The following is a 12,438-nucleotide window of genomic DNA, read 5'->3' on the forward strand; positions in this document are numbered from 1 at the left end:
TTTACCTGTTTCTGGAACATCTTTTGTCACAGGCCTGTTGCTGTGGGTTTTTTCTAGAAAAAGAAGTTCAGAGATTACATATTTTCTCCTTAAAATTGTGTCTTCATGCAAAACTGTCAAGTACTGATAAGCAAAATACTGAAATTAATTGTAATGGAATTAAACTGCATTGATGAAAATTTAAGCTCTTATATAAATGGAATGGTTATGAATTGGATGTATTCATCTATCAAAAGGATGCACTCATCTATCAAAAGCAGGCTTGAAAGTTTATGCCAGTGGTGTGACTAATGATGTTACGGTTAATTCAGTGCAACTGACAAGTGCTGCTCAAATGGAAGGGTTTGCTTGTTTTTTTTCTCCCATTCTCCTGTTTTGGTTCCCTTCTGTGATACCACTTTACTTGTCAAGATAGAATGGTCATGTAATTGCAGGTTGAGTTGGTTGGGAGAACTAACCCAATGAGAAATTATCTAATTGAAAGGAAGAAGTTAAAAATCAGAATAAAGATTGCTTTGCTGAAGGGGTGTCATCCAGAGGGACCTTGACAACCTTGAGGTGGGTCCATGAGAATGTCATGAAGTTCAATAAGGCCAAGTGCAAGGTCCTGCACCTGGGTTGGGGCAATCCCCAATGTCAGTACAGACGGGGGATGACTGGATTGGGAGCAGCCCTACTACATTTCCTTTTCTCTGTGAAGGTATGTCACAAGAGACTCGTGTATGACTACTGGTACTTTGTCTGAGATGTCTCAATAAACTGTACAGGGATTTTAGAGAAGAGGAATGTGATGTGGTGATAACTTCAGTCTAAGAATCTCTGCAGAATATTTTTGTTAATTTATGCGTCAGTATAGGCTTGCATTTGATGTTGGGCTACCAGTAGTGGATAAGTTTAAAGAGTGTACTTTGATGACAATTAGGATCCTGTTGTGGAATTCTTTATTAATATGAGCTAGATAGATTTGTTCTGTTTTGGTTTGTTTTATTTTTGTTAGGTGCGTGTGTCTTTCAAACGCATAAGAGTGTAATGAAAGAATGATTGTATTTGTATCTCTATATTATTATTAACAGAAAACAGAAACTCATCCTGACTGTCTCATTTTCTTGGTTCCAGAATTGTCAAAGATATTAAGAAATATGTATTTCTTGTTTGAGTTTTGTGACACGTAGTCTCTGTTACTTCTTTCCTCACTCATCTTACCCCCTCCCTTTTTTATCTAATGTGTCTGTGTATTTTTAATACAACAGCACATATTTATTATTGAATAAGAGACCGTGTTGGCATTGAGCAGCATGACAGTCACTTCCTGACATGCTTACAGCTATTAGCCTTGAGAAATAATAAAAACCTTGGTCAAATAATCTGTTGCTTTAGCAGATTCACGAATGTTTTTTGGTGATCTGGGGGTTTCTATTTGTCCTGGGTTCAGCTGGAGCATTTCTTGGCTCCAGTTAGAGAGTTTTGCAGAACTTTTCCACTAGTTAGTGTTTGGTATTGCACAGTACCAAATTACTCAGATTACTTTGCATCTTCTTTCTGAGTTTGTTCTTTCTAGTTATAGGCTCCCAAGTGGCTATACATGTCTCATCACAATTTCATGGGGTTTTTTTTTTATTTAATTATTTAAATAGAAATAATCTCTCTAAGATGTAAATTAATCTTGTAAGCTGTAGCTGTATATACTTACTGTCTCGTAGCAGTCAGTTTTGGATGATCATATGGCTACAGTGATGTCCTGGGTTCAGCTGTAACAGTTATTTTTGTTCCTTCCTAGTAGCTGGTGCAGTGCTGTGTTTTGGCTTTAGTCTGGGAACAATGCTGGTAACACACCAGTGGTTTAGTTGTTGCGAAGTAATGCTTACTCTGATCAAGGACTTTTTAGTCTCATGCTCTGCCAGTGAGGAGGGGCATGAGAAGCCAGGAGGAAGCAGAGACAGGACACCTGATCCAAACTGGCCAAAGGGATATTCCATACCACAGCACGTCATGCCCGATATATAAACCGGGGGAGTTACCCGGAAGGGCAGATCACTGCTCAGGTTGGGCTGGTTATCAGTCGGCAGGTGGTGAGCAATTGTGTTGTGCATTACTTGTGTTTATTGGTTTTTTTTTTTTCCCTTTCCCTTTTTAGTTTTATGTTCTCTTCCCTTGTTATTTCCATTATCATTATTATTAGTAGTAGTAGTTTTGTATTATACTTTAGTTATTGGACTGTTCTTATCTCAACCCATGGGTTGTGCATTCTTTCAATTCTCCTCCCCAGCCCACCTGGATGAGTTACTGGCTGGGCTTAAACCATGACAAATAGTTTTCCTTTTCAGTGCTTCATGACTATGTGCTGAAAATTTTTTTCTTAGCTCTTGTCATAGAAAGACTATACCTCACTTATTTCACGAAAACAAATGAGAACTTCTAAAATCGTAGGATGGATCATAGGATGAAACATAGGATAATTCTGGTACGAAGGGGCCCCTACAGGTCGTCCTGTAGGGTCAGCTCTGAGGTCAGATCAAGTTGCTCAGAGCTTTGTACAGTTGGGTCTTGAAACCTCCAAGGATGGAGACTGCACAATCTCTAGGGATTAACCTATTCCAATACTTCATTCATGTTGAAAATGTTTCTCCCTATAGTCACATGGAGCACTTCTTGTTTGTTTTTGCTGCTCGTCTCTTATCCTGCTAGTACGCACCACTATTAAAAACTGATCTCTGGCTTCTTGATAACGTAGGTTTTAGCAGGCTGCTATTAGGTGCATCTGAAGCCTTCTTTTCTCAACAACCTTAGTTCCTTCATCCTCTCACAGGGCATTTGCTTCATACCTCTGAGCAGCTTGGTGACCTTTTGCCCTTGCTCCAGTTTATTCATGTTTTTCTTGTATCAGGGTTCCTAAAACTGGATGTGGTATTCTAGATTTTGCCTTGCATTTCAAGTTGAACAATCAAATGATAAAACAGATGTCACTTTACGATGCTCATGATAAAGCTGGTTGTCTTTAAAACAGTTCTAAACTGTAAATGACGTATGAGTATTCTTGCATTTTCACCTGTAGGAATAATGGCTGTACATATGGGAAAACTAGAACTTACTCCACAAGTATTTCTTCCACTTAATTAAGTAGACATTCCCATATATCCATCACAATTAGCTTTTTTATTACTAAATCGTCCTTTATAATATTTTCCTCAACGGAGTCCCGTTAACATTCAAGTAGAAAGTTCATGCTGATCTGTGCCATCTGAAAACGTAATGTTCATGTATAAAATAGAGTATAACTCTTCATTTTAAGTTCAAGTATAATGGTAATAAAATAACCAAAGGGGAAATATATGCATTGTATAATGATCTAACCAGATGTATTAAAAATAGCAATAAAATATTAATATAATTATTTATTAGGGCCTAGAAATTTTTAGAATAAAAGGGAGATAATTAACTCCAAGGGACTAGAGTATGCTGAGGTAGATATTAACCATTTCTGTGGCTGATTATATAGCAAGACTTATGATCTACAGAAGGATTCCAGCAAAGTTCTTTCTTGCTCCTCGGTTACTGAAAGTTGTTGCTAATGTGTGCATCAAGTCAGATGGGTGGAGAGATGGATGGATGGATTGAATGCTGCTTTGAAAGCTTTTCAGAGGTCTGTGGGAACAGATAAATAGCATGAATATGCAGCTCAAATGTTGAGAAGTGTGTACAGAAATAACTAACCCTGGTTCTTCTGATAATTCTTCATGGGACCTTCCAAAGGTTTATTTCTAAGGAAAAAATAGGTTGAAGATAGTTTTCTTTGAACTTTTTTGTTAAACTCCTGTGAGACAGGCTTTCTGATTATGCCTACAATTATTTTGGGCAGCTAGTTTAGGGTTATGATAAATTGCACGTCTGTTGTCTGAGAATATGGGTTCATTAGGCAAGATTGACAGATATAAGGAATATGTACTGTGTCTGTGTCTAGCAGTTATCTGTCTCTTGTCATATGAACCACCTGTCTGTTGCATATGTGTTTTCATGCATGGGTCAAGTTTCTGTATCAAATGCACCGCAGGGTCTACCGATGCTAATGTGGTGATATTTTGTCTAGGATTTCTGGGTATGCATCAGCCCAGCACTTCTGCTAATCTTAGCTAAATGGAGGAAGTAGGCTTTCCTCCTGCCTTACTCAGCTGAACATAGCACTGCAAGTGTGGTGTGTTCAGGGGAAATGTGATATATGATATAACTGTCTCATAAGCAGGCTTCAGAATCTCCACTAAAATCATATAGCTGATACTGAAAGACAGTACTGCAGTCGTGCTCCAATTTCTGCATAAACAGATCCTAATGCCTGTCAGAAATGTATATTTTAGAAATGTGGGAGTCCTGTCAGGAATTGTCAGAAACTCTAGTGGTATTTCTGTACATAGTTCTCAATGTTTGAGCTGCATATTCATTCTTTGTGTCTCTTCCTGCAGCTGCTGTTGCTGTAACTCCATCTGTAAGAGAGAACTTCTTTATGGTAATAACCATGTTTAGTAATTTCCAGAAATCTAGATTGTTCATTTTATGCTAGTGTCTTGTCCAAGTTGTATCCTAGGAATGACAAAACATGGTGGTTTTTTTAACTTGAAGCTACAACTATTCTAATGAAAAACTAATGGATTTGCTGGATCAGAATTGTGTTTTAAAACACTTGTAAAAGTAATGGCTATTTTTTGGGGAATTAAAGTGCAAGTTGTGTTGTAAAACTTTATGAACGATAATATGTATTTTTTGATATATAAATAAATTATAGGGATGACTGCTGATGATTGCAAGCAGATTGCTTTGTTTTGCTGAAAGCGAGCTTGTTATTGAATGGAGACTTCTATTCTAATGAATAAACAATATCTTGGGATTACTCTTGTTCTTTTTATCAGTGGCTTCCATAAAGCTATTTCTAAACTATGAAAAAATTTAATTTAAACTTCCAGTTTCTCAAATTTAGATATTAATTTTAAAATCATAAACATGAGAAATTTCATGAGAAATAGGTTCTGCAATTAGGGCAGGCATTCGTGCCTGTTCACGGTTCTAGAAAGGCTTTTCTTCTAATGAGAAATGGACAACCTCAACATTTTTAGCAAGCACTTATCAAATGATACCCTAAATGGTATTTTTCTGTTACTCTATCTGCGTGTCATATGTGAGACTTAAATCTTGTGAAACATAAGCATGGCCACAGCAGGTGCCAGAATCTTTTCTGTTTTCATGCTCAGATATCTGCTTCTCTTTTTCTTACATAATCTGTTGGAGCAAATACTGTTTTATAGTGCTTTAAACTGAGTGAAGGAAAAGAAAAAAAACTAGAACAAGTGTCTAGAAATTTTTCTGTGAGCAGGCTTTACCTTTCTCAAGTCAAGAGAATGTTCTTTACTTAGAATACATATAAATTGTTAAGAGTACAATTAAGGGCGGACTTTTTTGAGGGTAAAACACATGCAGTATTGTGTCATTCTCTGTGACTTTTCCAAAGGACCTTCAGATCTTCAAACTCATGTTTGAAGTTCCTCTGCATAGAGTTCTTTGAATACTTTATTAGTACCTGAAGAAAAAAATACATTTTATTGAAGAATGATAGGAAGTTGATAAACTCAGGCAGTGGAGTTGTAACTATGAGCTGTTCGAGTGTAATTAACACAGCTCTTAAGTTAGGCCTGCTGTTTTGATGTGACAGTAATTAAAGCATATCTGCTATCATCTGTTCAAAACTCTGAATAGTGAAAATATAAAAAAAGCATATCTGCTGTAGTCTTCCTGTATGGCTCTGAGTAGATTTAGTCTGAGCAGCTAATGACTGTATTATGGTTGTTGATGATCTGGCCTCAGACAGATTGTTTCAAAGTGGATCCTGAAACTCGTGCCAAAATCTGAGAACAAAATTTTCAACATTTTAGATTTTTTGAATAAATGATCCTTCAAGCTGGTCTCCACTGAGCCTATCATTAATAATGAGCCTGAGTCATACTTTGCAAAGTGTCTACTTTGCAAGTGAAAATTGTAAATGGATTTAGAAGAGCTACAATTAAATCTATTGTTTGTGATATCACTGAACTGTATAGTAGGAGTATGCTACAACAATAAGCTTTACATGGAAATTGCTGAGTTTGGACTAGTGTCTGTCCACAAGAGATCTTTTGGGACCCTCCTGAAATTTCTAGTGGCTTGCTTGGTAACTGTAAGACTTAAATTCCTCCCCATCAATTTGAGAAGATTGAATGCATCACTAGGACACTATGTTTCAGGATGTCCAGTAAGAATTTCAGAGGCAATTGCTAACTCTGCTCAATTTGAAACGTATCTGTGATTACATCCTGTGAAGGTCTCTGGTAATGGGTAAACAAGATCAATGCTCAGAACTGCTTTGGTATGAAAAGAATGGAAGGGAATGGATATGACATCAGATTTTGAAAATGATTTCAAGAGGATTCAGGAGAGCACAGACAATTAGGCATACACATCAGGAAAGTTTGTGGAAAGTGTAAAAATAAACAGAATTAATGGTTAAAGGATAAAACGTATGGAACAGTTTCTGAGTGACAGATTATGTTCTTCAGCTTGGACGACAGCTAAGTGGAGGAATATAATACAAGTCTTTAAAATTATGAGCTGCATGAAGAAGGTGAATAGGGAGTAGTTGCTTTCTGCTTCTTCTGATTCAAGACCTACATAGTATCTTGTAATGCTGCTGAGTGAAAGGCTTAAAAAAAAGAGTGGTTGGGTAACTAAGCAGAGGGGCTATTTGTCAAAGAATAAAAGCATTTTGCATGAGTTTGGGAACCAAACTGTTTGAGTTGGTTGAAGAAAAGTCTTTAAACAACCTTAACTGCCAAGATACCACCTTGAGTTAGGGAAGTCTCAACACTGCAAACCAGAAACTGAATGAATGCTGCAAGCATATCACTGCAGGCTTGTTTTGCTCTTATTGTCCCTTGTAGTCATTTGCTGCTGACTGCTCGTAAAAGGGAAAAACCAAGGTAGTTCTTCTGTTTGGCCCAATAGCCAATTTTAAGTTTGTAACAATAAGCTTTTTTGGGGACTTCAGGTAATAGAAAATTGAGTAGTAGTAGCTGTAGTTTTATCCTGAGGGCTGTAGTTTTTCTTCAGCACCCGCGTCTTCAGAAGCTCTTAAGGAGCCTGTGTCTCCTTGGAAGCCAGTAACACAGTTTTCTAGCTTGTCTCTGAGAGTAAAGTTTTCAGGAAGAGAACAAATCTATTTGTAATCAGTTCTGAACATTTATATAGGGGGCATTGTTTTCTGGGTTTTAGATTAAAGATACTGTACTATCAGTGTGCTTCAGAATAAAAATATTTTGTCTTGCACCTAAAATTTACAGCATCAGCTTTTGGGAACATAAGTGTGCATGATTTATGATTTCTAGCTCTTTCAGTTGTTTCTGGCATACACCATAATCCAAAACTATACCCTGAGCACTTCTATTATTGCTACTTTAGCAGGTTCTGTAATTTATAATATATCCACTTGTGTAAAACTGAGGTTTTGATTACATAGCTCAGTAAAATATTGGGTCTTTGATTCTGAAACTATGGATACTATTTTAACACGAGAATTGGTACCTACTTTTTAATAAAATGTGACTCTTTCCATCCTGTTAGTGTGGGAATAAATAAGATGCTGTTTTCTGTCTAGAAAATTCTGGACTGCAATGCTTTGTAAATCTCTTTTCCTACTGCTTAGGAAATGTAAAGTTTTCAAAAGTCAGGCTTAACAATTACAAAGGTTGAAAGATCTTTTAAAATATCTTGGAGTAATTATGGAACATGGTATGCAATATGTGCAAACAGTGTACTCCAGCACACTTGTGTGTTTGTTCTTGTGCATGTGTACTCTGTCTCTCCTATACTCTATTTAAGATTGAGTTTACGTTGTAATCTCCAGCTTCAAAAAACATTTTGGGTAAACTGAGCCTAGCATTGATAGTGGTAACATACATGTTGGCTATCATCATCTAAGTGTCATGCTTCTCTCCTTCCTGCCCCACCTTTTTGTATAAGTTTGAGAGCAAGGTGGGCCAAGATTTTTAATAGGGGTTTGCTTAGAAGATTCAAAAATATGTGAAGGAAGTAGTTAAATGAGTTTAAAAAATAAAATTGAGAAGATTGCTTTCTGACATGATGAGATAAATATACAACTTCAGAAAGCTTTTTTTCCTTTCAGTTGTATTTCATTCATGTGATAATACACTTGAACATACTTAAATTGATTTATAAGAATGCTTAAATATATATCAGTAGCGAAAATAGACATCTAGGTATGCTGTATACATATCGCTTAATGTATCCTTTATATTTAAAAATTCTGATCTGACTGATAAAATCTTACTAAAACCAACCAAACAATACATGAAGACTTTGTGTCAAAACTTTCTATTTGCTCCTGTAAATGGTTCTGATATTTTGATTAGTACATTGTTAGCGAACAGCATATGTGACCTGAAAAGATAAGCAGCACTGTGCATATACTCCTGCTTGGCTGCAGTTATCAGGTTATTGACAGTATTTTTTCTTTTACGTTTATCTGGCTGTATTTCTCCTGCCCTGGTGACATGAAGGGTTGTTTCCCTTCCCTTTTCAGCTTTCTTCTTCTCTTAAAATTGTCTTATCTTTGCCTATTTAAAGACAAGATAGGGGATATTGTTTAGGTAAAGTCTGCAAAGTCTCCCTCTCCTGTCTGTGCCCCAACTCCCTTTCTTTACATGAGCGTGGGAAGATAGTTCCAGTTAAATTTGTTCAGCGCATTTTTTTGTTTTCACTTTCTAATCATGTTTCTTCCATTTAGAATTTCTCTAAGCTTAAAAAACAACAAAGAAAGGAATTACCTATTACATTTTTGCAAGTTTAGTGAAGGCTATAATTGAATTATTTTATTTTAAATTATAATGATTATATTTTTGAGAAGTCCTGACAGATGTAGTTGTAATTGCAGGGCAGTGAGGTGGTTTGTACTAGCCTCTGCAGAATAACTACAGACTGATAACAAAGATTTGAAGCTGAAGCAAGTTTTGGGCCCTTGTGACATTATCAAGTCTTAACCTTCTATATAAGGTGAAACTAATTATGTGTCTGGATTCTGAACTAGTTATTACAACCATTCAGCTGTGAAGTAGGTTAGCATAGTTCACTGAAAGTATGTTGGAAGCTATCTGAGCAGAACGTCAAGGAATTTAGATATTGCACACCAATGCATGAATATTTTATGTTTATCATGGATTCTGCTGCGTACTTATGCATACTCTGTCATATGTGAATGCTTGTTAGGAAATCTCAAGAACAGTGGTTAGAAATATAAGGTGTTTTATGTTAACAGTTTGTGGAAGATCTCTTGAGGCAAGACAATCCTGTTCTCAGTTACTTAGGACTTTTTCAGAGTTTTTCTTTAGCTTAATATAGATGGTCAAAGTTACACGAGGAATAAATGAGGAAATATAACAAAAATTTGCAGGATGATTAATGAAATTCTCCTGTGAGGACCCACAGCTGTGGGGGGGAATAGGTAGGGGAGCTGAATACTGGAGTACTTTTTTCTTTAGAAGTTAGTGGAGAACTTGTATTGGGTTTAATGCAAGTTTTGGTAGCAGGGGAGCTGCATGAGTGTCTTCTGTGAGAAGAGGCCCAGTGTCAAGACAGAGCCAGTTCCAGCCAGGTGCAAGACGGATCTGTCTCTGGCCAAAGCTGAGCCCATTGACAATGCTGGTGGTGCCTCTGTGGTAACATATTTAAAAAAGGGTAAAAGGCCACTGTGCAGCAGCTGTGAGAGAGGAGTGAGAAAAAGAGAAACAGCTCTGCAGACACCAAGGTCATGAAGAAGGAGGGGAGGAGGTGCTCTAAGCACTGAGATTCCCCTGCAGCCCATGGTGCAGACTGTGGTGAGGCAGGCTCTCCCCCTGCAGGCAATAGAGATTCACAGGGGAGCAAATATCTACCTGCAGCCTGGGGAGAACCCTACACTGGAGCATGTGGAGATGCCTTGATGAGATGGAGATGATAAGCTGCAGCCCATGGAGAGAGGCCTGCACAGGAGCAGGCTTTCTTGCAAGACATATGGCCCATGGGGAACAGCAGAGATGAAGTGTGATGAACTGACCACAACCCCCAGTTCCCATCCCCCCCATGCAGGGAGGAGATAGAGGAGTTGGAATTAAAGTTGAGTCGAGTTTTGAAGCTGATATTGTCAATTAAATTGTGTGATACAGGAATTAAAATTTTAACCACTGTACTTCTATATTGCCCTGAGCAATAATTCATGAATTTCCCAAGATTTACACATTTTCTTGTTTAACTGTTACTAGCTTTTTCCCCAACCTAGAAGCACAAAAGGAGCAAGAATAGTAGATAACAGAATACTTATTGTGTTTACAAAGTCCTTCTCATAGTTTTGAAAACTCCAGAAAGTCAATTACAAGTATCATAGGAGGGAATGTGTACAGCATAGTTTAATTAGAAGAGAGGACTGGGGGAGCCAGCAAAGATCTTTTCGGGTAGATGAGTCAGCATTAGTAGACGAGTGAATCCCAGCTGTGCTCATTTGCAGCTGAAATAATGAACAGGAAAATAAATGAATAGGCAAAAGATCCAATGTAGTAAAGAGCAAACTTACCTGTTTTCAAACCCAAACCCCAACGTTTTGGGTTGCATTTCCAGGTATGTATGGAGTAAATGATACTTTGAGAAAGAAAACACTTTCAGATTCATAGATCACTGTTTGGAGTTGCACTACCTGGGGAGAGACTAATGATCCAAGTAGTAGTATTTTAACTTTGTGTTGGCTTTCAGTGGCTCTGTTGTAGATTAAATAATTGAGTACCATATAGCTGTAATTTGAGTACAGTACTTCTAGAGATACCAATTACCTTTAAATAAATTAATAGAATAGTATATAAGCATTTGCAGTACAGTTTTCATTGTTAGAGTACTTTCTGTAGGAAATTGGATATGTTATTTCCTAAAGAAAATAAATAGCAAATAAAATAAGAAAAGCAAATAAAGCAAACAATCAAACAAAACAAACAGGTAAATATAGTCAAGAAAGTCAATACAGCCTTTTTAAAAAAAAAACAAACCCAACCAACCAAAAATTTCTCAAGATACATAAAAATGAACTGATGTTCGTCCCTTTTACTCGTAAGGCCAAGTTAAAATTTGAAATCAAATCAAGAAAATATTCTAACATCAGTGAAAAGTTTTTTAGGGATTAGTTTGGGGATATTTACTCGGTTCACCAATTGATTTTCATAAAGGAATTATTCAAGTAATAGCAGTTGAGATGAAAAATGGTTTCCCCTGGTTTTCTGTGTAAGTAGCAGTTACACAAGAACAATTTTACGTAGAAGCTTTCTTTTAAAATATAGATCATTAAGTTTCTGTTCTTGAATCTTCCTATGTAGAAAACCATAGCAAAATGAGTAGAGTTGGAGGGATTGTCCATCAAATATTTGGAAACACTGCTCTGTATTTTAAATAATGTCATTAATTTAAAAAGATTGATCACTTTGGGGCTCAAGTGGAGATACCTTTCTCCTCATTATTTCAAACTTTAGTGTATATTGTAGAGTTGCAATCCAAAAATAAAAAAATCCAGTTAGATTCAATACATTCAAACAAACACATGCAAATATCCTGCCATTTTAACTATATGGCTTCTGTGTTAGACTTTGGTTCATGATATTAATTGTAACCTTGGGTTCAGAACAGTCATGATTCCATTAAAATAGTCTTTTGATTTCCTGTGCTGCTAAAAGGTATTGTTCTGAACTTCTAAAGATCAAATTCTTACTCTGTCACTGATTCAGGTCTAAATTTTTGTATTTCCTACATTATTTGTCATAGAATTGTAAATTTATGAGAAAAAGTTTACCTTAAAAAAATCTCTAGCATGGCACATTTGGCATTTAGGATGACAACTTTTTAAAACTACTTGGACTTCTGCAATAAAGCTGTAAATTCAGGGACACTAAATTAGCAAGTAGAGAGCAATTGATGCAGTAATAGCTATAGAGTTTACTGTTAGGGATGGGGACTCGAAGTAGGACTATACAATGTGATGATTTATTACTTAACTGTAGCAGCAGTCCTAGGAAGCATAAAAAGACGACACAAACACCTTAAGAAAACATAGAAAAATAGATGGATAGAGATATATAATTGAAGGAAAAGAAAGTTTATTTAGTTTTGCTTGAGTTTTTTTCTCTCCACAAACTTCTATATGGTCTCTTCTTCAGGATAACTACACATTTGCACAGCCAGGAATTCAGAAGAAAGTGAAAATGTTGGAAGAACTTGTTAGTCGGATCGATGGTAAGTCTTAAAAGCTAATTTCTAACTGGTGTTTCACTGAAAGGGTTTTGTTAAAGTGTTTGCAAGAAGTCAAGCTGTCACTGCAGTTACCTACAGCGGTGGGGT

The 12,438-nt window shown here is 36.6% G+C and overlaps 1 protein-coding gene across 8 annotated transcripts in view; it reads left to right on the forward strand.

Moving 5' to 3' along the window:
- TBC1D22A (TBC1 domain family member 22A) overlaps positions 1 to 12,438 on the forward strand; it is a 169,541-nt gene that overhangs the window by 69,464 nt on the left and 87,639 nt on the right. For all 8 annotated transcript variants that reach the window (XM_030478574.1, XM_030478577.1, XM_030478575.1 and 5 more), the window contains one exon: positions 12,258 to 12,333. In XM_030478574.1, coding sequence (XP_030334434.1) covers positions 12,258 to 12,333 — 76 coding nt within the window. The remainder of the gene's footprint in view (positions 1 to 12,257; positions 12,334 to 12,438) is intronic.

Source organism: Strigops habroptila, chromosome 3 (genome assembly GCF_004027225.2).
Source record: "Strigops habroptila isolate Jane chromosome 3, bStrHab1.2.pri, whole genome shotgun sequence".
In the NCBI taxonomy this organism is placed as follows: Eukaryota; Metazoa; Chordata; class Aves; order Psittaciformes; family Psittacidae; genus Strigops; species Strigops habroptila.